At 42.7% G+C, this 27,990-nt stretch overlaps 1 protein-coding gene across 7 annotated transcripts in view; it reads left to right on the top strand.

Moving 5' to 3' along the window:
* The first annotated feature begins 372 nt into the window (after positions 1-372).
* The window catches only part of ZNF521 (zinc finger protein 521), a 315,240-nt gene continuing 287,622 nt past the window's right edge, over positions 373-27,990 (top strand). The window contains exons 1-2 of one of the 7 annotated variants that reach the window (XM_083187489.1): positions 469-596; positions 1,293-1,469. In XM_083187489.1, the coding sequence (XP_083043615.1) occupies positions 1,430-1,469 (40 nt within the window). In that variant the 5' untranslated portion in view covers positions 469-596; positions 1,293-1,429. Of the gene's footprint in view, positions 597-1,292; positions 1,470-1,690; positions 1,833-27,990 lie in introns of those variants that run through there. The other 6 variants (XM_083187490.1, XM_083187494.1, XM_083187488.1 and 3 more) reach the window with 6 other exon arrangements.

Below are 27,990 nucleotides of genomic sequence, written 5' to 3' on the forward strand. Positions count from 1 at the left end.
ATTGCTATGTGCTGTCTGAGCTGAACTGTGTATCTCTACATCAATCCAGCCAGAAGAGGGACCTTTCCGCTCTCACATAGCTGAGCGTGCCTGCTCTGAGCTCTCCCCTTCTCTACAGTGAGGATGGAGGAAATAGTCCATCTCTAGCAGTTATGTATGTGTAATAAGACACAGTGGGCTGAGGAGGGAGGGGGGTGTACAGTGAGAGTGTGTGTGTATGTGTGTGTGTGTGTTGTGTCAGTGTGTATGTGTGTCTGTGTGTATGATGGGGCTGTGCTTGTTGTTTGCTGCTATGATGTCTCTGTATCCTGTCTATTCCCTGATCCTCCTGCAGAGGCTCCTGATCCAGGTCTGAGTAGCTGCTTGGTGTCCAGTCCACGTCTTGGCTGAGTCCCCCTCGGCTTTTAATCATGCCCCTCTGTCTGTGTGTGAGCGCAGGCAGGCTGACAATGATTTCCTCAGTGATTACGTACAGAGCGAGTCCCTGCGGGTTAGGGGCCCCCTCTGGAGCCATCCTGATGGCTTTAGGGGCCTTGCTTCTATTTTCCATTATTATGTGGACTACCGGAGCGACAGCGCAGTCCAAGACCTTGCAGGTTTGTGATGAGGAGGGAGCACACAGCAGCAGCAGCAGCAGCACACATCTCCTTCTCTCTGCTCTCCTCTCCCCAATCCAGGCGTAGACTTTTTTTTTCCTCCCAGAGACAAGGAGCTCATCCAGCTCCCTTTTTCCCCGATCCCAGCCATCCACGGAAGAAAGATCCCCCACCACCACCACCACCAACCCCCCCAAAACAACAACAACAAACAAACCCCCCCAAAACAAGATCCCCCTCCCTTCTACACCACCACAAGCAAACAATAACATTATTATTATAAATAATAACAACAAATAAACACCAGCTCTATGCAACAGCAGTGTAGCAGCATTGCCTTCTCTCTGTGTAGTTGTAGCGCTGCTGGGAGTGCAGGAAAAGTACCCAACAAAAATTGTCTTATTTTTTTTTTTTGTCTTATTTATTTTGTGATTTTTGCTGTTGCTGATTGAAAATAAACTGCACCATTATCTCCAGGAAATCTCTTTCCTTCGGATAGTGTACCCTTTTTATAGAGGAAAAAAACAACCTAATAAATACCATGTAATTTAAAAAAAAAAATACTTTTAGATCATTTTTTTTCTAAATAAACTATACCGATTTTCCTACAACAGTATTAATTGCATTTTTCTGTTTTTTTATTTTTTTTATTTGCTACTTTTTTTGTATTTTTATTTTTCATTCACCTATTTGAAGTTTTCTTGGCCAGAGAAGAGGGCAGACAGGGAGGCTGGAGGACAGCAGAGAGCTCTCTGTGCTAGGGGATCTTCGCTTTGTGTTGCCTTAGTTGTTAACGGGCTGACATTGAACAACTTCAGCTGTTTGCTTTTAGGATGTCTCGCCGCAAGCAAGCTAAGCCAAGATCACTGAAAGGTAAGAGACAAAGCAATGCTCATTTTCCTGTCTCAGTGTCAGTGGGGGAAGCCAGGGCTGTGCGAGTAGTGTCTCAACCCTCCCTGTCCATCCAGACACAGGGATGGATGCAGGGAACCGGGGCAGAGCCAGGCAAACTTTGCATCACTGGAACCCATCCCGATTTTTTTTTCTCCCCTTTTGTCCCCTCTAATGGTCAGATTTGGATTTTTCTCTTGCAGTCGGTTACATTGGAGCATGTATAGAAATGGCATGGCCATAGCAGCAGTGTGTCGTCCCGTTATGTTACACACATGTGCCTAACTTTGCACGAGTTACTTTTGGCTTGCAACATATGGATACAGTTACGATGTACAGTACTGTGTAAGCGACTGATTATGTTTTCCATAAGGGGTGATGGCAGATGGGCTTCGTAGTGGTATTTTCATGGGCTTTTCTTGGGGTGCTGTGGGCAGTCTCAGATCGGGGGTGGTGGTTGTGTTTGTACTGTGCAGGTTATTTATCATGGAACGTTAGGAAACTGTGTTGGAATGTGGAGCTTGGAGGCGTCTGGTCACGTGACGGTCGGGCTAGGCGCCTGGTGCAGCTGTGTAGACGGGAACCTGGTGGAAGGGCTGTAGGGAAGGGGAGCAGCCTGGTGCAGGGGCTGTAGGGAAGGGGAGCAGCCTGATGCAAAGGGCTGTAGGGAAGGGGAGCAGCCTGATGCAAAGGGCTGGGGAGCAGCCTGGTGCAGGGGCTGTAGAGAAGGTGGGCAGCCTGGTGCAAGGGCTGTAGTGAATGGGGACATCCTGGTGCAGGGGCTGTGGAGAAGGGAGCAGCCTGGTGCAGGGGCTGTAGTGAATGGGGGCAGCCTGGTGCAGGGGCTGTAGTGAATGGGGGCAGCCTGGTGCAAGGGCTGTTGAGAAGGGGAGCAGCCTGGTGCAGGGGCTGTAGAGAAGGGGGACAGCCTGGTGCAGGGGCTTTAGAGAAGGGGAGTAGCCTGGTGTAGGGGCTGTAGAGAAGGGGAGAAGCCTGGTGCAGGGGCTTTAGAGAAGGGGGACAGCCTGGTGCAGGGCCTGTAGAGAAGGGGGACAGCCTGGTGCAGGGGCTGTAGAGAAGGGGAGCAGCCTGGTGCAGGGGCTGTAGAGAAGGGGAGCAGCCTGGTGCAGGGGCTGTAGAGAAGGGGAGCAGCCTGGTGCAGGGGCTGTAGAGAAGGGGAGCAGCCTGGTGCAGGGGCTGTAGAGAAGGGGAGCAGCCTGGTGCAGGGGCTGTAGAGAAGGGGAGCAGCCTGGTGCAGGGGCTGTAGTGAAGGGGGTCAGCCTGGTGCAGGGGCTGTAGAGAAGGGGGACAGCCTGGTGCAGGGGCTGTAGAGAAGGAAGCTGGGTCAAAGAGGGGCTTCATGGTACTGAAGCTGCATTTAGAGACGGGCTGGCAGTTGAGCAGATCTCCAGGTCTTCCAGGGCTAGCTACTATCTCTCAGGTCATTGTAGTTGGGTTACAGGTTTGCTTTATGAAAATACTGGCTTGTCAGTCACACTCACATCATGTGTATCTAATTCTTCATGGTCCAAGCGCATATACTGTAACACATTAGTTTTCCTTTTTTTTGAGAAGGAGAGGCTCCGTTATCATAGTGCATTTATTCTTTTATTTGTAAGAGGTATTTGTGACTACATATTGGTGCTAACAGGACAAATATATAATGTATTTCTAGTAGTTTGGGAAATAAGTGTGTTAGATTTACCTGAGGAGAATGAAGCCGAGTCTGGAACTGGTATATGTGTGAGAGAGACTACCTGGGGAGGAGGACAAAGGGTGGCTTGTTGTGGTTGCACTAAATGCTGTGCTGGGCCCACTGGAATGTTGGAGTCTGCTCTCCAATATAGAATTCCAGCACTTTTACCACCAGTTAACCCTCTCACTGCACCCTGTGCTTGGGAGAGTGGCTTCACAATCCCTAAGCATCTGTACAGATTTGGTTATGAGCTGCTTGTGGAACTCACATACTTTACCAAGCAAATCTGGACTACTTTCTAGAATTCACATGTTCAGAATGAAGTTACACCATGGTTAAACTTTAAAACGATACAGACTGTGCAATCTCGATTTCCATTATTCTTGTATTTTTCTTTTTAATTATTATTTTGTATTTTAAATTGCTAAATATTTGTAATGAAATTGCATCTCAGATAAATGATAATAAAATAATTCTCCTCATGTATATTCAACATCGGCAGTAGGGCACCATTGCAACCACAAAAAATACGAGCAGTTATTTTTTGAATTGGATATAGGGCATATTTTCCAATGGTTAATCCTTTTTTTTTTCTTTTTTTTTTTAAATTGCATACGACAACTGTTTCTCTCTATGTTCCTCCTAATATACTGTAAAGCAAGAAAAAAAAAGTTCTTGAACTCGCAGCTACATTTCTGTATCTTTAATTGGCACCAGTAATTAAGATTTTGGTAACTGCTGTCAATGTTTCAGGCTTTCCTGCTGCCTGTTTTAAATTAGATGAGGTCATTTCACAAATCCTGGCTTTAAATGATCATTGGGACATTTTTGTACCAAAAAAAAAAAAAAATAGTGTTGTCAACCCTGCATGACCCCTTAAAACAGGATCTAAGATGTACCGTTGGTCCTAGATGTTCAGTCAATCAGGCAAGATTTTAGCTCTTATAATCGGCACAAATGAGAATTATCAATATGCATATTTCTCAGCTGAATATAGCTGTTTCAGGAGTTAATGGCCATTGTATCTGTAGTTCATATTCCAGTCACAAAGCTAGCATAGACACAATTATAGATGTCTCCAGTTTAGTAATAAACTGTTCTACCTAAAAGCATCAAGTGAATTTAATGCTGCAGGTTGTTCTCAGTTGATGTATTGATTTGCGTGTGTTAGAATCTCCACAAATGCAACTTTTTTTTTTTTTAAGAATAACTGTAGTGAAAGTTAACACAATGTGTATCTTAAAGATAGGAAATTCCACCATTTATGGTCCTTGCTAGACCTTGGATACCACATGCTGCCATTCAAACGAAATTGAAAATTGTTTAGCGGAACACCGTGATATTAGAAGACTGAACTTGATTCTGCAATGTTTGTGTGGTGTTTTTGCTCTTTCATGTCTGTTCTTTGACAAGCAATCAATGTCATCACATAGCTACATACCCGTGGTATCCATGTAGGGTGAATTTCTCCATGAGAAGATGGTGTTAAAAAAAAAATGGTATTATTTGACAGGATGTTCATTCATTTATTTCATCTAAATTTAGCATTTCTTATAATTGCTTTGCAGATTTTTTTTTTTTTTTTAAATAATCTTAATGGTTCAAGCTAGTGGTGGTATGTTGCTTTATTTTGTGTGTGTGTGTGTGTGTATGTATGTAAATATATATTGATATTCTAAATTCTCCCCCCCCCCCTCCCCCTCCCCCAAGAAAATATTCTACACTGGGAATTGTTCATTTGTAATGCTGTCGTTAAAGATTGTAAATATAAATAAAAACAACGTTAAAGCATGTAAGTTTATAACGCTGCAATTGTACAGCCATAATGATGGCCTATTATAAGTTCTAAACACATTTTGTTTATTTTTGCATTTTTCTACTTTCACTTTTTGTTGCAGAAGTGATTAAATTGTAGTATCCTACTAGGCTATTGCTTGTCAAAGCTGCTTATCACAAGATCTTTATTATCCCAGTTGTACCAGAAATAGAGGTTAAGATTTATTACAATTGACCTACATATTGCTTTAACTGAGCCCCATGGCTTTTAGTTTCTCATAATTGCCCTTTTATATCACGATGACAAAAACAAGAGAGGCTCACCTTTTCTTGTTCCATCTCTGTTTATATAATATGTAAATACGTAAGTACTCTAAATGAACTTAATTCCATTTTTTCCCTTTGCCACATTTCTAAACCATGGTATAAAGTAATTTTACTATATTAAAAAGAGAGTGTGCATGTACGAACAAATTTAATATGAATTTTTCTTTTAATAAAAAAAATGTTTTTTTTGCTGAAATTTTTTTAAATAAAAAAGTTTGTTTTGAAAAAGTTAAATGAGCATTGATCGTTTTTTATCAAGATAATCAAGCTTTTTTGTTTCTAAAGCAAATACCTACATGTGTGAATATTCTAGTTTAAAAACATATTGTATTTTAAAAGTGTATTGTCTATATTTATGGGGGGTATTTTATTAAAGCCGAACGAGAGAGAAAATTGCGAGCGATAAAGTACTATCCAATCTGCTTCTAATTGACCTTTTTATGGGCTGTGATTAAAAATAACAGGAGCTGATTGGTTGGTACTTTATCTCTCCAAACTTTTTCTCTCTTTAGGCTTTGATAAATACCCCCAATATATTATATACTCTCTCAGCTGATCTGTATCCATCTATGTATATTGCATACTTACAGCTAAACTAAGCTACAAATCATTATTTAGCAAAAATAAAGGCAAACTCTTATGCCTGTTATAGTATCCATATTAATGCCTAGTCATTACAGTTGCAATTTAAATGAGCAAGAGGATGTATAATTTCTTTTACATTTTTTATTTTTTAATTCTTTCAAAATCCATTAGTTAAGCTTTTGACTGACAACTTTGAGAGTGTTAGGGTGGCGGTCAGAATATGCCTTACACATTCTGTTCTTTCACTAATAACACTTTTTTTTTAGTTGCACAAAGAAGGGGTATGAGTTTGACATCTGTTTTTATATGGATAGCTTAAATTAGAATATTCTGATGGGCAAGTCTTAATTAAAAAAAAAAAGTTAATTTAAGTTCTTGTCACACTTGTTAATAATTTGCTCTCCATCAGGGTAATTCAGTTGTTTGTGGTTATATCCACTCCCATCTGAATATCATGTGGGCTTTTGAACTGTTTTGCAGCACCAGCCCTTCCCTGGTTGTGTTGCCTTCTTGCATGGGATTAGCCACATTAATCAACTTCTCCTGTGCTAAATAGTAGGCCTGCTGCAGTTACTGTGTGACCAGCCACATAGCCCTGCTTATCACAAATTTCGTCTCACGCCTCAAAGGTGCAAACCGCAATCCACGATAAATGCAGCCTTGGAGCTGGTCACACAAAACAATTGAATAGCTTTAGATGGAAGTTAAACTACCACAAACAATTGAATTACCACCTATAAGTTAGAAGTTTTGCCACTCTAAATAGAGCCACTTGCAACATAATTATCACATTTATATTTAATGGTTAAGAAGTATGTATGCCGTTTTTTTTTTTTTTTTTTGAATTTAATGTAGAAGTAGTTTGATTTTTTTCCACCTAAACTTTAAGAGTAGATTTGTTCCAGAATGTTTTTCCTAGACGTCTGTGTCTCATTTAATTGTTTCCATACAGAGTTGGTGTCTGACGTGCTTACAGTGAGGGTTGGAACACTTTTCCCCCCACCCCCTCTCCATTTTCTGCACTACACAACTCCTAGAATAATTTCAAGCTGTAACAGCTTTTGATTTGAATAGTCATATCTTGGCAACGAAGATGAATATCTGGCAAATGCTTTTAGTTACCCTCCAATGTATGTGTTTTTCCATTGGCTCCTGTTGAGCTGTCAAAGGTCAGAACCAGCCCACTGGGAGAAATGTAACTTTCTAATCCTATTTCAATTAAATCAGAAATATGGCCGTGTGTTTTTCTTGCCTAGGGAGTTGATATAGCTACAGAAGGGAGCAGATTTTCTACCTTCTTTGTTCTAGAAGTATACATTTATATTGATTCAAATATATCTTGCATTAATATTGCAGGGTAATAGAAAGTCAACAATTACTGTTAACATCACCTGGGATTAGATGCTTTGCCGAAGCATTTGAATGCTGTAAACTGCAGCAAAACACATTTGACATATTCAGTGGACAAATGTAGTGTGTGTGCAAAGTTCGTCTTGGAATGATATTTTCCCTAGGAGTGTAAATTAGGCATGCAGATGAGAACACGTTACAGATGATTTGCCATGTTTTTCTTTGCTACACCATGGTTGATGATCTTGCTGACCCACATTGGTAAATGACACCTTTTATACATGTAGGGACGAAAGAAAGCAAAGTTGTCGGGCAGTATTACTAACATCCACTCGAAACTAACTCAGGGAACAGAAACGTGTGGTAAATATACTGGCCAGTTTCTTAGCCAGAAATCCTACACATTTGCAGTAGTTTCGAGTGTGCCATAAGGCTGAACCCCGGTACTAAATTTAAGTGAACTGATTTAATGTAGAGAAAACGAGTCCCCTCATTATTGGAAAGAAATGAGACACAATAAATTTTGGGTTATGACTGATTTGCAGAAATGAGTGAAATCAACCGAATAGACCTGTTTATTGGTAGGAAGAGTGTGATACTACTATTGGATGGTTCATCATTTGATGGCCTGTTAATTACCAATATTAAAAGTGGGAATATAGCAGTTAAATACATACTTCTTGAAAGTTAATGTGTCTTCCTGTTTGTGATCCAATTATTTTTATTTAGATAAAGAATATTTTAGCACTGATGCATGTTAGGGCTTAGACTCATGGGCATTATTATATCCCATTTTCAATGTGATTTGTTTAAAAAAAAAAAAAAATAAGCCTGCTAAGATTATTTAACAGTTGATACGTACCGGTATATACAAATTATAATGACATAAGCAAATGTACTGAGACATGCATGTATACACTTATTGGCAAATATTGAAGCTTTGTCTCAATTTTAACATTGCCTTCAGAATAAATGATTGGTATAATTATTAAACTACAGTGTAATGGTGTTCTATAGGAATGCTCATGAGGTACTTTGCACCCTATTCAGCATATTTGATACATGTTTACAATGAATTGTTACAGTGGCTAGGGGCACGTTAGAAGATTTCTGCATTTAACAAGTGAAAAAAGATTCTCATGCACCTCAAATACTGAGGGATGTTGGCCTGTAATAAGACTGTTCTACATGTATAGAAATTGGTATTGCTCATATATTGTATTATATCTGTGGCAATTTACATGCAGGAAAAATTGATTTGTCCATAATTCTCCCTCATGCATAGTATGTTGGTAGCTGTATTGAATATAGTAATTACTGTAGAGAATAATGACATTGTTTTATAAAAACTGCTGCAGTGTACAGATTGATCAACTGTATTTGAGGCTGTATAGTCTGACTTTAAAAGTCTCTGGTGTACAATACATTTTACTTCATGGTGTAGACCACAGGTCTTCAACCTGTGGCCCTCCAGATGTTGCGGAACTACATATACCAGCATGCCCTGAGGTTTTTTGGTATGCTCTTATTGGAAAAAATGTGGCAATGCATGTTAGAACATGTAGTTTCACAACATCTGGAGGGCCACAGGTTGAAGACCCATGGTGTAGACTGTACAGTCATCATTGTCAAAAAAGATTTTGGAATACGCCCAATTGTCCCCCATTTCTTTAGCATAATTAAGGATTTTTTTTTTCAGATGTAGGGGGAAATGCAATCAGATGTGGTAATTTTACCACGGGTGAAAAAGGGAGGTAGCCTAAAGCCATAACACTTGGGGCTATTCAGTTATGGTGCATGCATGGCTTATGATTTTTACCATGTAGTCAAAATCGTAAGAAAAGTTAGCCAAAATCTCACAGTGATTGTACTTCTTGCAATATCAATGCACAGCCCTGCGAGGTTGGAATGACAAGTAAAGATAGACTGGGCAGGGAAGGCAGTTTTAGACTGTCGCACACAATATATTTGGCCATAGCCAAAATCACACATAATCAAAATATATTTTTATTTATTTATTTATTAGCAGTTTCTTATATAGCGCACACATATTCCGCAGCGCTTTACACAGAATATTTGAACATTCACATCAGTCCCTGCCCCAGTGGAGCTTACAATCTATATTCCCTACCACATATACACACACACACAGACATTCTAGGGATAATTTTGTTGGAAGCCAGTTAACCTACCTGTATATTTTTGGATTGTGTGAGGAAACCGGAGTACCCGGAGTAAACCCACGCAAGCACGGGGAGAATATACAAACTCTGCACAGTTGGGTCATGGTGGGAATCGAACCCATGACCTCAGCGCTGTGAGGCAGTAATGCTAACCATTACACCGTCCGTGCTGCCCTAAAAATTGCATGTAACAAGTAGTCAAAACTGGCAAAAAGCAGTTCAATGGAAATCGCATAGCCAAATGCAAACCGTTTGTATGCACCTTTTGGAGCCACATTTCTTGCCTGGTAAATTATCATGATAACGGGTTTAATTTCTAAAATTCAGGATAAGTTTCCACACCTATGGGTAAACATGGCCATGGCGTCCGAAAACAGTCTGTTTAACAGGGATTTCTTTTCAAGCCTGCTTAAGAGCGAAAATAAAATCCTCATTAACTGCTGTCTGCCTTCTGGACTAATTGAATAAAATAAAAATGAAAAAATGTATAATTCCGAAAGAATAAATAAAGAGCAACTATGAACAGCACTTGTAGATAAAAATATATATTTGATGGCACCAAAGTCCAGAAAGGACTTTGTGTTTGTTGCTTTGTGATACTGCATGTATGTTAATATCATGCAGAGGTAATACACAGATTTTCCTTTGGAGGTTGAGATCATCACCACAGTGCCACAATTGTCAGGTGTGCTGAGTAGCTATGCTTCTCATAAGACTGTATGGCTAAATGAAGGGGAGCTGCTTTGATAGTGCCCCAACTAACTTCCTTGAACTTTGTTAGGTCCTACTGTGGGCTCCCCCTTATGTTGTTCTTTAAACTTACTAATGTATTTTACAATTCCAAAATTTCAAAAAACAATTCCAAAATTTCTCTCACTTGGTCATTGGGCTCTTAGCAAACATGAGGATCGAAACGTTGACATATCCATAATAATACACTGTTTAGTTGCATTTATTTGACTGACCCACTGTACATATAGTAAGGCATCCAGCATAGATGATGTGCTTGAGACCAGTGGCGGAACTCCCGGAGGCAATGGAGTCATCTGCCGCCGGGCGCCAGCCTTAAAGGGGGCACTGGCTCCATTGCCCCCGGTGCCCCGCTCATTTGAGGTACTGCCCGGCAGTACCCTTAATGCATGCAGCTGCGCTCTCCCCTCCCCCTCCCCCAGTGCTCCCTGTCACTTGGTTGGCTGCTGTTGTACTCACTGAGTGACAGCGGTCTGAGCAGCCAGCCAACACAGTGACGAGGAGCCGGTGTCAGCAGCCAATGCGGCGGGTGCCACTCAGGGACGGATACAGAGGAAATATAGATCCGTTCCTGATGTGATGTCCTGGAGCGGCCAGGCTGAGCCCCACGTGAGTCACAGGGGCCGGGTGTCAGTCCAGACTCCCACCCCTAGAGAAGCATCCCCACCGCGCCTTCCCGACAGGCGTCCAAGCTGCGCGATCATCCCAGCCGCCGGCCCCCTCCGCTCTCTCCCCTGCCGCTCGTCTGCGGCAGCCCGCAAGAAAGGGCCAGGCTGTAGCCTCTGCGCAGGCCCTGCAGTGGAGTGGAGGGTGAACCCAGAAACAAGAACCCCCATCAGGAGACGCTCCAGCAGCAGCTCAGCCAGCCCAAGGAAATGTAGCTGGAAGGTACCTGTCACCACCCTCATCCCCTCTCTCTCTCTGCCTTACCTTCCCTCTTACCCCCTCTCTCTTTGTACAGTACATGACCCCTCTCTCTCTCTCTATGGGGGGGGGCACCAACTTGTATCTTGCCTCCGGGCGTCATGGACGAACTTACGCCACTGCTTGAGACCGCATTAATGGCTGGTGAATGATGAATGGTGAATGGCTGTTTGTATCACATATACAAAAAAACAGATTGTGTTACAGTATTTGTATATGTGTTGTGAATTAAATAATAAACATAGGAGGGTATTCACTAATTAAATCCCTGAAATTCAATTGCAGAAAAAAAAATTTCGGGGAAAAAAAAAGTGGTGAAAAAATAGCGGCGAAAACAGATGCCATTTTGTCAGCAAAGTGTTGCAGCTAATTAGTTGCTTTTTCGAACTTCAAAATTATTCATCTTCACCTAGGAGAAACCTCAAACCTAATTGAATACCCCCCCATAATTTAAATAGTCATAAAGTGCATAGGAAAATACACACATGTGGGACAGCAAAGCTCTCATTCAAAACTACACCACCTCTACAATGTGCAAACCAAAATGTGTAAAAATAGCTGTAAGTATACCCGTACCAGAATAAACATAATGGCTTAGCTGTTTGCTTTTGAAAAGATTCCACCTGAATATCTAGCAAACTTATACCCCTTTCACACCGCACTTGTTAAACGGTATATTGCCGTTATTTCCCATTTCAAAACATTTAAGGCTGCAGTGGGAAAGCGCCAGAGTTGATTTCAAAAGCAGAGTCCTACACGTTTCAGAGCCGTTTTTTTATGCAGTGAGAATGTCTCTGAAACGGTATTTAGTAAAAACAACAGATTACAGACCTGTGATAGGCTGTCCCCTGCATTCTGCCTTGAAACGTGTTCAGAGGATTAAACGGGTTGCCTGATGTGTATGGTACTTAAACGGTATTTTAAAAGGTAATCTACTGTAATGTGAAGGCTCAGACCCGTTTTAAATATCGTTTAAAAATACAGTTTTTTTAAACATTTTGGCAGTGTGAAAGCGGTATGAGTGTTCGTATATTTTAATAAAACACCAACTGACATAAAAACATACATATTGTAATCCAAGTTAAAACAAAACAATTCAATGCTTTAAATATACTATAACCGCAAAAAGTAGCAAATTGATATTACCCAACACATTTTCTCGATGTGAAGCTGTGTCTACTCACTCATACTGCCCCAGTAACATTGTTGTTTTGGAATCTGTGTCGGCAATACTGTAAACACATTTGGTACAAGTTTGTGTACTGTCTAGGACTGTACAAAAAGCTGCAACATTTGATCAAGCTAAAAAGTGGTATCAGAGCTCCATCTATTTGCTGTGTGTGTGTGTGTGTTTGTGTGTGTGTTTTATTTATTTATCATTTTTTTCTGTAGAGCAGCTCTCCAATCAGGCAAATGTATAACACTTATAGGATAAATCGATGACCCCAGGCTGTATACCATATGTATTTGTAGATGACGGCACTCGAAAAAACAGGCACCAGACGACTGGATGCGTCCCAATGTTTCAAAGTCGGTGTGGCTTCTTTATCAAGATGCACCCTTTAGAAGTAGCTGTCACACTGTGGGATGTATTCAATCTCGGATTCTGACAGTCGGTATTCAATATACTGAGTGTCGCAAAGTCCACAAATTGTCGGAAATCTGTAGAGAGATCCAAATTTTAAAAGAAAGTCGGCTCTGACAGCCTTCAATAATGTCAGCAACAGCAGCATTGAATATGTGAGTGCTGTTATTTCCCCTGTCGGAAAATTTCAACACAGACTGTCTAGTAAAGCACCATTTTGATTCAAATTAGGATACACCTTGTAAGATCGACCTCTTGCCTATGGGTTCTCTTAAGGAGGATCAGCTAAGCTCCAAGTCATAGTAATATTGGTTGTAGATAATATGTAATAGAACGCAGGAAGGAGGATCAATTGTGTATTTTTGTATATGTGTTTATATAGAACTTTATAAATATGTATTTGAAATGGGCTTCTTCTCGGCATACGCATAACTATATGCCAATGGGGTATGGTCCAGTGTAGTAAAACTGATAAAGTACAGATAATAATGCAGCTTTCAGGAAATGCAATTTAAGAAGAATAGCAAGGTGGTACTGGCTCTTGAAGACATAAGGAATGCCATGGGAATTGGGTCCAGATGATAATGCTGGAGGCAAAGAAGAATCTTGGATGAAGGTTATCGATGGTGGAACATCGATAGAGCTGATGATGAGTATCTATGTGCGGAAAACCAATGGTGCTGTGGAATCACCGATTGAGCTGGATGGTGGAACACCGATTGAGCTGGAGGATAACCAATGGTGATGGAGCCAGGCAAGTTGCACGCTGGAATATTCAGGTCCTGGAGCAGGATGGAAAGCCGCGACACCTGGGAGCAGGTCCTGGAGCAGGATGGAAAGCCCTGGATAGCGGCACCTGGGAGAGGTTCCTGGAGCAGGATGTAACGCCATGGATAGCAGCACCTGGAAGCAGCTTAGATACAGAGGGCCAGATGCACTAAGCTTCAAAAGTGATAAAATGGAGAATGATAAACAGCCAGCCAATCAGCTCCTGCCTGACCTTTTTCAAACACAGTCTGTGAAATGCTGGGTAGGAGCTGATTGGCTGGCTGGTTATCACTCTCCATTTTATCACTTTTGAAGCTTAGTGCATCTGGCCCACAGAGAGAACACCATACAGGTAGCACAATCTGATAAGTAGCACTGGCAACTGGTTTTACTTACCCAGCAACTATATAGTAGCAGAGGAGAGGTGATCGGTTGGGCAATTAGCACTGCTGAGAGGCACACAGGATAGGCTGAGGAATACCATGTGACAAGGAAGAACATGGCTGCACCCATGTTCATGAAAAGCGGGAAATGCTGTTTGTACAGCACATGGATCATGGCAATGGCAGCAGCGTGGAAGCCTCAGGAGACATGCTGGCAGACAGGCATGGACTGTTGTTCATTTGTGGCAACTTCAGCAAGCCATATGCAAGTGCCAGCATAGTAGTGATGTCACTCATATACCATACTTGCCTACCTGACTCTCTCCATGCGGGTGAAAATGCTCTGTACCTGGACTTCCCTGGTAATGTAGTATTGCCATCACCTGTGGTGAAACACCTTTCTTATCAATTACCTAGCTCACCACAGGTGCTGGCAATCATACATTACCAGGGAAGTCCAGGAACAGAGCATTTTCTCCCGCATGGAGAGGGTCAGGTAGGCAAGTATGACATACACCCCTTATAGCCTTGGTCATTGCTTCCATGTTTTCTGATTACAAATTTATAGGGAGATCTTTACAATCACATGTAAAAGAACGTATATTGAACTTTGATTAAGCATAGCATTTGTTTTACAGTATACGTTTTGATTAAAGTACTATCACTTCTGATTTTTTTAAAAGGTTCCTGGGAGTGTTTTGATCTTATTTTCATAATTTTTCTGATTGGGCTACAACTGCGATCTGTCCTACCTGTTTCTTCTGCTAGATGAGTTAGATATAAACACATTAGTGATCATTTTATTTCCACAGAAAAATGTGCCCTGTGAATGTATTTTCACATCACATAGGTTGAAGTGAAAAGTGCTTTAATGCCTTTTGTAATATTATCCGTAAGTGTGTGGACAGTGCTTTTTTTGCCTAGGAATCAATCATACTGAGTGCATCACCATCACCCACACATTTTCCGTTTGTCTACCTATGGTGAAGAGGAGCACAACAAAGGCCTGTACTATTTCAGATTATTCTTGAATCTTGAGGGTTTCTTGGCAAATATAATTATTTTTAATCTTTATCCATCAATGTAGTAGAACAGACCTGGACACACAATGGCTCTTCAGATGTTGTGACAAAACAGCATAACTCTCCAGCTATATTTAACTAATCTGAAGTTCATTCTAATCTGCTGTGTGTTAGGCAATACTGTACTGTTACTGTTAGACCGCTCTTACAAATTATCTTATAGGGATGACAAGTTGTGGTCATCCACATCATAGAGTTCAATTACATTGTTCAGTTTCCAATGTGATATGGGTTGCATTGTTTATTGTTCACGTGGCTGAAGCAGGTGCATACTGATACTTGTTGTAGTTAAAATTTGGGTATGTGCACTTGCGCTGTTTATCTTGCTGCTCCGTATTATGGGGTCGTTTGGTACCCAATGCGTTTCGAGTGATACTCTTTTTCAAGGAAAAAGAGTACCACTCGAAACACGTTGGGTGCCAAACGACCGCAAGCCGGGAGCGCCCATACCACACCCGGAAAGACGATACCCTTTCAGTCTGATCCAGACGGAATACACCGCACGGGAGAAGTTCCGCCTCTGTAGTTAAGCATTTATTGGTAAAACTGTGAACGTGACAAGGTTCTCTATCGATGCCGGCTGCAATCAGCCTAAAAAAAATGGGTACTTGTGTATTATCACGGAGCCAATCGCATGCCACTAATTAAGGTATGCGATGGCATTTGATGGACCCGATTTCAGCCTTTTCCCGGGGCTGTGTATACAATTTTAATATCGCGTCGCATCGCTTGCCATTATAATGGCATGCGATGGACGCGATTTCCCATTGATTTCCATGTTAAATGGGCCCCCCACACCCGATTTTTAATTGTATACCCACCCGATGGGTTATGAGTATGTGAAATGCCCCCCCATTGTTAACTATCAACGCCAACCCGAAGCGTGGCGAGCGGCGGCGGTACGCGTCCTACGACCTTTTTTATACCCCCACTATCCACGTCGGCGTGTAGTTGATTTTATAAAGTGTGGCGAGCGCACGCGTATGCCTGTGAAGTTATGCGCGGCCCCTCGCGGGGCACGCTGCGCTCGCCACGCTTCGGGCTCGGTGGCTCGCTGCGCTCGCCACACTTAATGAAATCGTCTACACGCCGACGTGGATAGTGGGGGTATGAAAAGGTCGTAGGATGCGTACCGCCGCCCCTCGCGGGCTCGCTGCGCTCGCCACGCTTCGCGTTGATAGTGGGGTGGCATTAACAATGGGGGGCCATTTTGCATAGTCATGAGCCATGAGGGTGGGTATACAATTAAAAATCAGGGTCTGGGGGGGCATTTAACATGGTCAGAAGCAATACGCGAACGACCTATTCTATTCTCCCTCTATGGGGGTCGTGGACCCCCGCGAGGGAAAAAAGCCAGTGGCCGTCAGGAACCCGGCTGTCGGGATCCCGACGTCTGGTAAATGCCTGTTTTGACTGTCGGGACCCCGTCTGGCACCCCAGCAGGGTCCAGAAGGACGGAGACCTTTGAGAAGGAAGAGAATTGCGGGCTGGACTACCGCAGAGCCTAAAGGAAATCAAGCAATTTCTGTACCTCCCTGATGTTGGCCCCGGATCTCCCGATAGCCGGAACCTTCCAATGCAGGTTAACGACAGGACACAGGAGTGTGCACTGTGCAGCAGCCTGACACTGACAGCTGGGAGACAAACACACAATCCTTCCCAGCTGTCAGGTGTATGTATAGCTTGCAGGTGACCCTATTGCTGCATAACTGAACCTGGCTCGGGGGTAAGATGGCACCTTGCCCTACCTCCACTGATAGTAAAGAGGGAGCGCATCGGGCCCACATAGGCACTGATTGTTCAGCCAGAAAGACCCCCCCCCCCCCCCTGCCCTGCCTGCAGATTCTACTTTTGCCCTAATCATCCACCGCCTGTGCTCAACCAGCATTCGGGTCACGTAACCCTAAAGGGCTGTACACACGGAGTGATTTTTGCTAGTGAGCAACTTTAACTAAGCGATTTTTGACTAAGCGATTTGACTAGATACAACAGCGATTTTTGACTAAGCGACTTGACTAGATACAACAGCGATTTTGACTTAGCAGTTTTGTCTATGGGTGATTTTTGACTATGCTAGAATTCACATACTTGCTATGGGCGATTTTGACTATGCTAGAATTAGCATACTTAATTGGTATTCATTGCAGATCGCCTGATTTGTCTAACCTTGACAGAGATCTTTACTAACCTTCTAAGCAATTTTGACTATGTAGTCAAAATCGCTTGGAAGGATCGCTCTGTGTGTACACCCCTTAACCTCACTACTGACGTCCAACCTTCTCATGCAGCAGCTCCTCACACTAGGCCAGATGCATTAAGATTTAAAAAGTGATAAACTAGAGCGTGATAAACAGCCAGCCAATCAGCTCCTACCTGTGATTTTTCAAACCCAGCCTGTAACATGGCAGTTAAGAGCTGATTCGCTGGCTGTTTATCAATCTTTATTTAATCAATTTTTCAAGCTTGAAACATCTGTCCCACTGACAACTGAGTCTGGCAGAATGAACAGGGCGGTCTTCCTACCAGTTGATGCTGCAGTTTGTTGTTACCAGGCCAAATGCATTGAAGTGAGGTCAAACCGCAACCGGAGGGCATGCCCCCTGACTGTTCCACTTCCCTCTCCCTTTTCCGGCTTGCAGCTTAGCAGTCTTTGGGGTGAGTGGCTACATATAATGTGTCAAACTGGCTCATTCATTGTATTGATTCCTGCTGCGGGCCCCTTTACTGCAGCGGTCACCAGCAGGCCCTCCAAAACCCACTGGGCCCTAAGCAGCTGCCTTTGTTGCCTAGCTGCAAATCCAACACTGCTAGGGCTCAATTTGCCCCTGAATTGTGGACTTTCAGACCATTTGACCTAAACGTTTTCTTTCCTTAGAGCAATGGTGTCAAACTCCTGACCCTCCAGCTGTTGTGGAACTACACATCCCAGCATGCCCTGCCACAGATTTTATATAATTGATTGCTAAAACTGTCAGGGCATGCTGGGACATGTAGTTTCACAACAGCTTGAGGACTATGAGTTTGACACCATTGTCTCAGGATAATGTCCTGGACTCATAAGTAATTCTGGATGCCACAGTAAAGCAGGAGAAACAGCATATAATATAATTTCATTTTTGCCTCTGTTTAAGTAGCTCAGTGTGAGATGTTCATATAAAAATATATGTTACAACCAAATATTATCTTAAAGCCCCGGTCAAATTTGCTACCCAAGACATCTGAATAAAGATAGTCATTTAATATTTAAGAATCTCGGCTCTGCTAAATATTTAAAATGGACTGAGATTTGACACATCACACTAGCATTGAACTAGACACAAACCGAGGATGTCATTTCAGGTGATCTGTATAAATGTTATAGGTTTCGTGTATTGCTATGCTTGCTGGATTAAAGTATGAATTCTCCTGTACAGTATGTTCATTATTTTTTTTTTTTTTATTACAACTGGGCTTGAATTGAAATATGTATTTTAGATTTATTGTAGCAAAAGTATATATCTGATTCTTATATTTAATATAACAAATGGAAAAAGATAAGTTACTTTGCTATAAGCTCCCATGCTCAGTGTACACACCTCAATGGGTATTCAATTAGGGCCATTTTTCTTTACTCGTTCCGAATGACCTCTTTTGACATTTAAACAAACATTGGGCCTAATTCGGACCTGATTTCTCAGCTGCGAATTAGCAGTCCAGCAATTATCGATAGACTGCACATGCGTACGGCCCATATTAGGCATGCACATGGCTGTCCTGCTTCATTTTTAATTGCTGGATGGGCAGGGCATATTTGCATACCCTCCAACATTGGAATGGCAGAAATCGGTACACATTGGGAAAGGGGCGTGGCCATGGGCAAACGGGGCGTGGCCATGGACAAACGGGGCGTGGTCACACCCACTTTTCAAATGTGTACTGGGCATTGAAAACAAAAGGTTAATAATCATTTTTAATGTATAAATAACTTGTGTACCCAGGTTTGTGCTCATTTGAGCCTGTCACTGCTGCACTTTATCCAGCGGCTCCGAATCCCGCCACAGGCGCGTCCCTGCTGCTGCACTGTGACTGCATCGCACAGCCTCTTGCTTCCAGAGGATTTATATAAACGACGCATGCGCCGGGCGTCCTATTCCGCATCATGGACATAGACAGCCCTGCGGGACCCGGTCCTAATGACGCGCCTCCAAGCGCGCTGGGTGCCAGGAGATGCAAGGCACCACTGGGAACGGGTGCTGCCATGAATTTCATCTTTACACCGCCACGGGGCCCGATCCGACCAGCGCAGCCACCGCAAACTGGTGGAGTGGCTGCCAGAATCATCGGTAATCGGTACAATCGGTACATTTGTTTTTAGCCGGTACAGACCGTTAAAAAACGGTACTGTACCGGCTAAATCGGTACAGTTGGAGGGTATGTATTTGATAGCTGGGATCCGAAAATTAGCAGTCATTCGATCAGGTCTGAATTAGGCACTTTGATTGGACTTGGCATCCAGGTGAATGTCACTAACTTCAAGAAAATCCGTGTGTTTTAAAAACAAATTCCTCTGTGCTCCCTTAGGTTATTTTATGTTTAGTATTTGTATTCATGTCCTAGGAACCAGAAGTGTTTTGGTTACTAAGTTATACCCCTTTTACACCGCCGCAAAACCCCGGTTCCCCGAATCAGAACCTGGTCAGCGACATGCATCCTGCGGACCGCAGCGTCTGCAGGTTGGACGGGGGGGCACAGAGAGCCTGCGCTGCTGTCTGCTATACCCTGCAGACAGCAGCAGCAGCAGAGGAGGTGAATGGATGCCTGTGTGCGGCATAAATTCACCTCCCGAACAAGGGCTGGGGGGTGCACGGGGGCTGGGGGCAGCCCAGCAGCTTACCTTAGTGTTGGGCTTGCCCCCAGTGCAGCGCTCTGGGTCCCGGCTGCGGCGATTGGAGATGACGTCATCTCCAAGCGGCCGGGTGGGATGCTGCAGTGGTGTAAATGGGAGCAAACGCCGGGTCGCACCGGCTTGAAGCGGGGATCAAAAACCAGGTGCGACCCGGCGTTTTTGGGATAAAAGGGGTATTAATGGCTTGTGGTTTATTCATGGAAAATGTTTAATGGTGTGTGGTGGTTTACTGTGTGTGTGTGTATGTATATTAACCATTGGGTGTTTGGTTCTTGTTTGTCCTGGTAAAACAAGCACTGGACAGAGGGCCTGATTCTGGTTCACTCGCAAAAGCAAACTCATTATTTAATTAACAAAACCATGTGCACTGAAGGTGGAGCATATGTAACATGCAGAGATAGTTAGTTTTGGGTGAGTTATTTTGTTTCTGTGCAGGGTAAATACTGACTGCTTTATTTTTACACTGCGGTATAGATATCAGTTTGAAGTAAAAACCCCACCCAAATCTAACTCTCTCTGCACATGTTACATCAGCGCCACCTGCAGTGCACATGGTTTTGTCCATTAGCAAACCAAATGTGCTTTGCGAGTGAACCAGAATCACCCGCGAATGCTTTAGCAATATGCCTATTCCAGCAGTGATGGCTGGGCTACATGTTGGAAATTTACAGCAACTATTTGAAAGTGTCAAGTAATTATACTGCTTTTGTAGTAGATCCACTAGTGCCTGTTCGGATAGAGATAATCACGGCATTACTATAACTGAAGGTACTTTTTGTCTTAAAATAGTGTCAAAATGAACATTGGATTATATTGCCAATTTCCAGCAATGGATAACTTTCACATTCCAATAAATTGCATTTCAATGTCCTCTCTTTAGATTGTTAGTATACATTGATACTTCAGGATATTTGATGAACATGCATATATGGGTTCATTCTTAAGGTATCTTCCAAATCACAGTTTAAGGTCTTCTCATAAACCCTCTCTGTTGCTAGTAATGTGGGGTACACAACGGGACAATATGGCCTAAAACGAGACAATTTAGATACAATCTCGACCGAATGTATGTAAATCGTCCGTGTTTTGGGCCATTTCGCTGCCCTTTTGATGTGATCCCGATCAGATACGCAACCCCGCGGGTCGTTAGGTTTTTTCTGAGATCCTACCGGCTCAGAAACGACCATTGTAGTGGGTGCGGGTCGCGATTGCAATCACATCAGGGGCTTTTCTGTGCCAGTCGGCGGCTCCGTCAGCTCGTGAGCGAGTCGTACGTAACTATAACGACCCGCTCACGAACAGGATCGTCCTGGTGTGTACCCAGCATAAGTCTGCTGTGGAGCACCAATTAGGTGGTGATTTTTATCTGCTTTAAAAATGGCCTGGTTTAAGGTGTGTACACACGGCAGATCCTGCATCGGGACTCGCATCTCACGGCATGCTAGAGGGGCACAATTTAGACCATATAGTGCAGATCTGCACTATATAGTCTTGCCTGCCCTCTCTATCTGGCTGCCGATATGTGCTCACACAGGAGCGCACATCGGGCTCGCAAGCCCTAAAAAAGCATGCGATTTGCATGCGATATGGCTTCCGATGTTCACTATATCGGGAACATCGGAAGCCAAATCTTACCATGTGTACGTACACACAATAAGTCTTCTGACAGATACAGACACTGCATTTATGCCAATGTTTTTCCCATTTAAACCAGTATACAGTACAGTGCAATAATGTTATAATCCACTTTTGTGTTGATACTGTTTATTATATGAAGCATAAAACATTGTAGAGATAAGTAAGGTTTTTGGTACTCCTGGGATCAGAAACCCTAATTTCCACATGTTGTAGCAGTGTGATAGTACATTAACTAAATGCTTTACTACATAAAATTTTATTTTACCTGCGAGCTATTCTGCATAGAAGCTCCTCAGTCAAAGGTGTAATCTCTGTAAATTGTTAATTTGAGGAAACAACCCATGATATTTCATTGGGGTACTGGTAACAGCACAGAAATTGTAGTATTACCCCAAGCATCTGGTTGCTGTTGGCAATACTGCGACAGGCCCGAACATTTATGAAAAATGGTAAACTGATACTGCTGTGAGTGCTACAATTAATAATCTAATATGGTTATACCTGACAATAGAACCTTTGAAGAGATTGGATGGTTGAAGCTATGATTTCAGGGTCATTAGTTCAGCTTGGGGATTTGTATTCAACAAAGGAATCTATGCTTGCCAATCTTTTGTCTGCCTCCTTCGGGGAATGGCTCGGCGCATGGGAGATGTGCTAACGGTTGCATTGAAGGTGCGCAGTGAGGCTGTGTATGCAAAATACCGTCATTGGGCTCCCGCTACACAATGCTGGGATTACCGCCATTGGGGCAGATGTATTAAGCCTTAACAAGAGATAAATGCAAGGGTTATAAAGAGAGATAAACGTCCAGCCAATCAGCTCCTTACTGACCTTTTGTAAACACAGCCTGTAACATGGCAGTTAGCAGGTGATTGGCTGGACATTTATCTCTCTTTATCACCCTTGCATTTATCTCTTGTTAAGGCTTAATGCATCTGCTTCACAGTGAGATAGGGGGTGGTGCCATCGGCCCGTTCCCAGTGTGTGTGTGTATTATGTGCTGATTACCTTTTTACATTCCGGCTTAAACCTCATGTCAGGTGGCAGATCTGTTGGAGTCCCATGTGTGGATTATCTGGTCTGATAGCATATAACGTAAATAGCCAGATCTGTTCTGAAAATAGATATCTTTGCCTCGTTTTGCCCAATTCACAAACTGCTTTCTTGTGGACACACTTGTGGAATATGGCTGCAAATTGGGCTAAAGGTAGGGTAGTGGTTTATACGTGTGTGGCAAATTCCCAGTTGTGTATACAACTGGGTTTACTGACATGATTGATATTGAGAAACTTTGTTATCCTTTAATTTGCTTTCTGTTGAGGTTGTGCTTTTTTTCTTTGCAATTACTCTTCCAACATCCGCTTCTCCCCACCTGGAACCCAGAGCACCATGTCATTTTAGTAATATTACAGTTGGTGATGTCAGAGGTGGCCAGTTACTGGGCCAGATGCACTAAGCTTCAAAAGTGATAAAATGGAGAGTAATAAACAGCCAGATAATCAGCTCGTACCTGCCATGTCACAGGCTGGGTTTGAAAAATGTCATACAGGAGCTGATTGGTTGGTTTTTTATCACTCTCCATTTTATCACTTTTGAAGCTTAGTGCATCTGGCCCACTGTCTGTTTTGTCTTGTGATATCCATTGCCCTGTTTGGTACATGTCAAGATACAGGCTCTGTCACTAACACAAATAGTCAAATATAACCTTTTCTTTGTAGAATATGAAGCCATGATCTGAACTCCACTTCAGACTGGCTCATCTTGCAGAAGCCTCTCCATCCTCCCGCCTGCACCCCCTGCTTAACTTGTATGTACTAATGTATGAATGATTTTTGTGCTTGCAGCACAGTATGTGTAGATGATGTCTCCATCTCTTGAGTATAGGTATGGTCACAGTTAGAATTTTACAGTGCTGTGAAGTACAGCATGATGTGCCTTAAATATCAAGTAGGCTTTGAGCGTGATGATCTGATTTTACCAAGGTTCATGGTTATGTGATTACTTATTAATTTTGCATAAACAAAGTTATTAAAAGATGTCATGAGAGAAAAAATAAATATATATATTTATTTATTTACATGGAAAAAAGTAAACCACACACAATGGCAATTAATTTCATGATCATGCTTTCACAGAGTGTTTTAAGAGTTTCTAAAAATATTCATGTTTTGATTTGTCCCCAAACCCCTGAAAAAAAAAAGCCAACAAAATATCTGCAACTGCAATAGTTTTATCACACAATAGAGTTTCACCTGGTCACCATGCAACACGAGATGCTTATGAAATTAGATGCATACGCTGTTGCCAGTGAACATTCGTGGGCACATTATTGGTGGCAAATCCAGTTCCCACGACTTGTTTATAAGATGATGCTTCTGGGTCACAGCTTCTGGGTCACACTCAACACTCCTTCCATGGATAGTACTGACAGCAGCTCACACAGCACGGATAGCCTGCATGAGTGCGACAATGACGTGTTCCACTCCTCCCTCCTAGATGGCAGCAGACACACCTCTCCTCCTTGCGTGGTTCGGCACACACCCTGCAGTAGTTAAGAGCAGCACAGCCCCACTGTACAGTAGGTTAGACAGGCGACAGAAGATGAGGAAGGGCCCAAGAGCATGGAACATGTGCAGTTAAGCTAGGAGCTTCCGGTTTACGTTCCTCATGGAATGTAATTCCCGGAATGAAAGCAGCTGTCTCTAGTTGTGTTGGCCAGGGCAGCAGTCAATGTCAGCCGGCCATGCAGTAAAGGTCAAGGGACCAGCCTAGACGAAACTATCGGACTATTCCAGTGGGCCAATTCCCCCCCTGCCTGCAAAGATACTCCTGAAATTGCCTGAAAGATGGAGGCAGGAGAGATCTTGGACACAAGGAGTTGTCTATAATAAAAACGGAATTGGTGAAAGATCTATCTCAGCATGGATCAAGGAGAACACCTTTTAAACTTTTTTGTTGCTCGTATTTGGTTCCCATCTTTCAATGCTCTCTGTCCCCTCTTATTAAAGTTGTCAATCCTGCTGCCAACGGAGCACCGCCGTGTACATATGGTGGCACAATTTAGTGTTTTCGGAAGGAGCACAACCTGCTCCTTCCGAAAACTCATCAAATACATATGAGTGAATTTAATTACACCTGTTAATGTAATGGGTGTGTAAAAGGGTGGCAGCCGTGCATTCTAAATGTGAAAATATGGCATGCTGTTACATATTGCCCTTTATCTGGTTCAGTGTAATGACTGTTCCACACCCTAACCTATGAATAAGCCATTCATTACCATGTGGATTCTGTTAAGGCTGCAATAATTTAAACACGTATGTTTATATAGATATGTAAAATAATTATTTCCAGGATTTTCAAGAACTGAATAAAGAAGGGACTCCCAAGCTTCTTGAATTATAGTGCACTAGAGTAGCTGCATTACATTCATTGCACCCCTAGGCCAACAGTTTTTCGAAGACTATGAAGTTAAGTAAATTGTGCTCATCTGTAATGCTTATGGTGCCCATACACTTGTGCGATAGGATGCGATGCGACATCTCAATGCAATTTCTCATCACCTGATGTGGCATACCACCTGCGATGACACATCGGGTGCTGGAAGAGGGCTATAGGACGGAGCTGGCGGCGGACAGCAGTAGGGCTGATGTGTGGTGGTAATCAGCGGGTGGTGGCAGAATTTGAAGGAAAAAAAACCATTTCAAGCTGGATGGCCCACTGATGAGAGACGTTGGCCAATAAAAGGGCCGCCCAGTCTTTTGTATTTTTTTTTCAAATTCTGCTGCCTTATCCGATGACTACCACCAGCCCCCCTGACGTCCGCCGCCTGCCCTCCTACCACCCGCCGTCTGTTCTGCTACACCGTTCCCACAGATCGCATTGGGAGTGATCGCATGTGGTTAAAAACCACATGTGATCACACATGCAATGCAATAGATATTATGTGCAGCACATTATATCAATCGATGCAAGATTTGACCGACGGGCCCACGCATCACGTCGGGTGACACATGCGATGGCATGCCATATCTCATATGTGTATGGGCACCGTTAGGCATAGTAATGTAGTGTTCATTCTAGCACCCGCTATCTTTGAAAACCCATGCAGTTCCTCTTCCCTGCCTGGGGTGTCACTGTCTGATGTAGTGCTTCTAGCACAGTGTGGTCTGTATATCAGCACTGGTATGCAAACCAGACCTGTGCTAGAAACACCACAGCAGACAGCGACACCCCAGGCAGGGAAGAGGAACTGCATGGGTTTTCAAAGATAGCGGGTGCTAGAATGAACACTAGTAATGTGCTGGAGAGAAAGGTTGCACTTCTGTTTAATCACATATCTTATCTTTGGCAATCAGCAGCAGTAGTTTTGTCTATTACTTTGACCATAACTAATTTTGCTTGGTACTGGATCACCGACCCGTGGTATTACTGCAAGTGCCCAGCACCCAGTCTGGGAACCACTGGTCTAAGGCCAGGTACACACCAGAACGATCCTGATTGTTAGTAGATCGTTAGCAGATTGTGTGATTTTCGCACGATCTGTTGGAGCACACAATCTGCTAACAATCTGCTAACGATCTGCATCCAATCTGATCCCAATCCGATCTGAGTCTGTATCCAGTTGAATGGATCTTTTACAGATCCTCACTGCAGCAGGTAGGATCTGTAAAACGACCAAACGACAGCGGGGACGCGCATCGGATTGGAATCGGATCGGAATTGGACCTAAACATGCCCAATCTACATACAATCTGCATCCAATCGGTCGGAATTGGATCCAGATTGATGGAATTGAGCCCTAATCGTTCTGGTGTGTACCCCCCCTAAGGAGATTGTGTAAGTAGATTTTGTTTATTATTAAAAATATTATTATTCCCCCTCAATTCATTACCCATTCACACAATGAGTAACCAGAGGAAACCCACACAAGCATCGGAGCATTTTTAAACGCCTCATAGAGCCGTGGTGGGAATCAATCCCAAGACCGAAGTGTTGTGACGCAATATGCTTTGCATATGCTCAAATGAATCTGAAATGAATGTAGATGTGTCCTGCTTAGTGGTGCATATGTTCTTGCATGACGTGCATTTGTGCCTTTTTGTTTTGTTTTAAAGCCCACACACATTGGTCGATTTTGAGCTCAGAGTAGCTCTCTTTTCCCGTCTAGATCTGCGTTGAGCTCAAAATCTCCTAGTCAGTGTGTATGGGTGGGTGGTGAGCGCTGTTGCACACTCCTGCATCATCGCCGGCCAATGCCCTGTATTACAAGATAAGTGAACCACTTTCCATAGTCTCCTACTATGGAAAGTGGTTCATTCCCCATAAAAATAGCTGGGCCGGGTGAAAAATGTTTTGTATGAACTGAGCGATTTATCGGTCAGCAATTGTCATCACATCATTCATGGGCCAAAATGCTGAGTGTGTACGCACCTTTATTCCTGTTTCCTTCTAGTTTGATGCTGCAGAATTTGTGGTGCTTTCTAAATATACTTTGATTACATGACTGCTCCACAGCTAATAATCAAGTTAGCCAATCATCTTGCCTCGTTATGTCTCATCACCGACAGTTCGGAGGTGCAGTTCTAGATACATTAATCTAGCATTCTAGTGTCAAATAACGTAGACTCCAGAAACTTTCCAAAAACAGGGATACCCCCCTTCCATGACCACCGTTAATAATCAAAGAAGAAACTGAAACCAGCTTGGTTATGCATTTATCCAGTGTACTGTTGGGAGGAAAACTGCCTTACATTACACAATATAATTTCTTTAAATGGCTGTGCAGCAGTCTGAAGAAGTATTCGTAATAGTATTTCAAATGGTGTTTTCTGTAATGTTGGTACCTGTTTATGATGTACTTCTAGGCAGGCACACATATGACTCCAGTACATGATGTTCATTATTTTTGCTTCCAGTCAGGTTTTAAAATTAAAATGTGATACGTTTTATATGTAACAAAATAAAAATAAAGTCGACTTTTTTTATACCGTGCGTTGAAGCAGTTCGTAGTGAGGTGAGCATTCTTCTGGCAGAAGTTTTTATAGTTGTACTTTTGTATCTCAGGTCTGGCTCTCGTGATTAAATGTGCTTTTTATAGAGTAGCAAGTTATAAATGTAGTGCAGCTACGGCATATTAATCTTGCTGCAGAGGTTTAATGAGGCAGTTGTTTTGCAATGGACACTATTGGGAACAGGCCACGACAGAGGCTCACTTCAAGACTGAGCTACAGAAAAAAAAAATCCCTTGCCTGTTAATAATTATAGCCACATGAGTTCTCAGTTTATCTGGCATTATTTTTTGTTATTATTATTTTGCCAGCCGGTTTCCATACAGAAATAGTTTCATTAACCCCTCCACTTGTTATCTAATTCATTAGAGATCCAGGGATGTATCAGTTCTGAGTATAGTATCTAATTTTCATGTTAAACACATTCCAGGGAGGTTTACAAGACAAAAGGTACAATATTCATGAAAAATGGAATGATACGGATGTGCTGCACTGGCCAAAACAATATTGAATGTTTCTAAAATCTGCAAGATTTATGAATTATTGACAAAGGCCGATACCTT

The sequence above is a fragment of the Crinia signifera genome, chromosome 5 (genome assembly GCF_055691185.1).
Source record: "Crinia signifera chromosome 5, ASM5569118v1, whole genome shotgun sequence".
In the NCBI taxonomy this organism is placed as follows: Eukaryota; Metazoa; Chordata; class Amphibia; order Anura; family Myobatrachidae; genus Crinia; species Crinia signifera.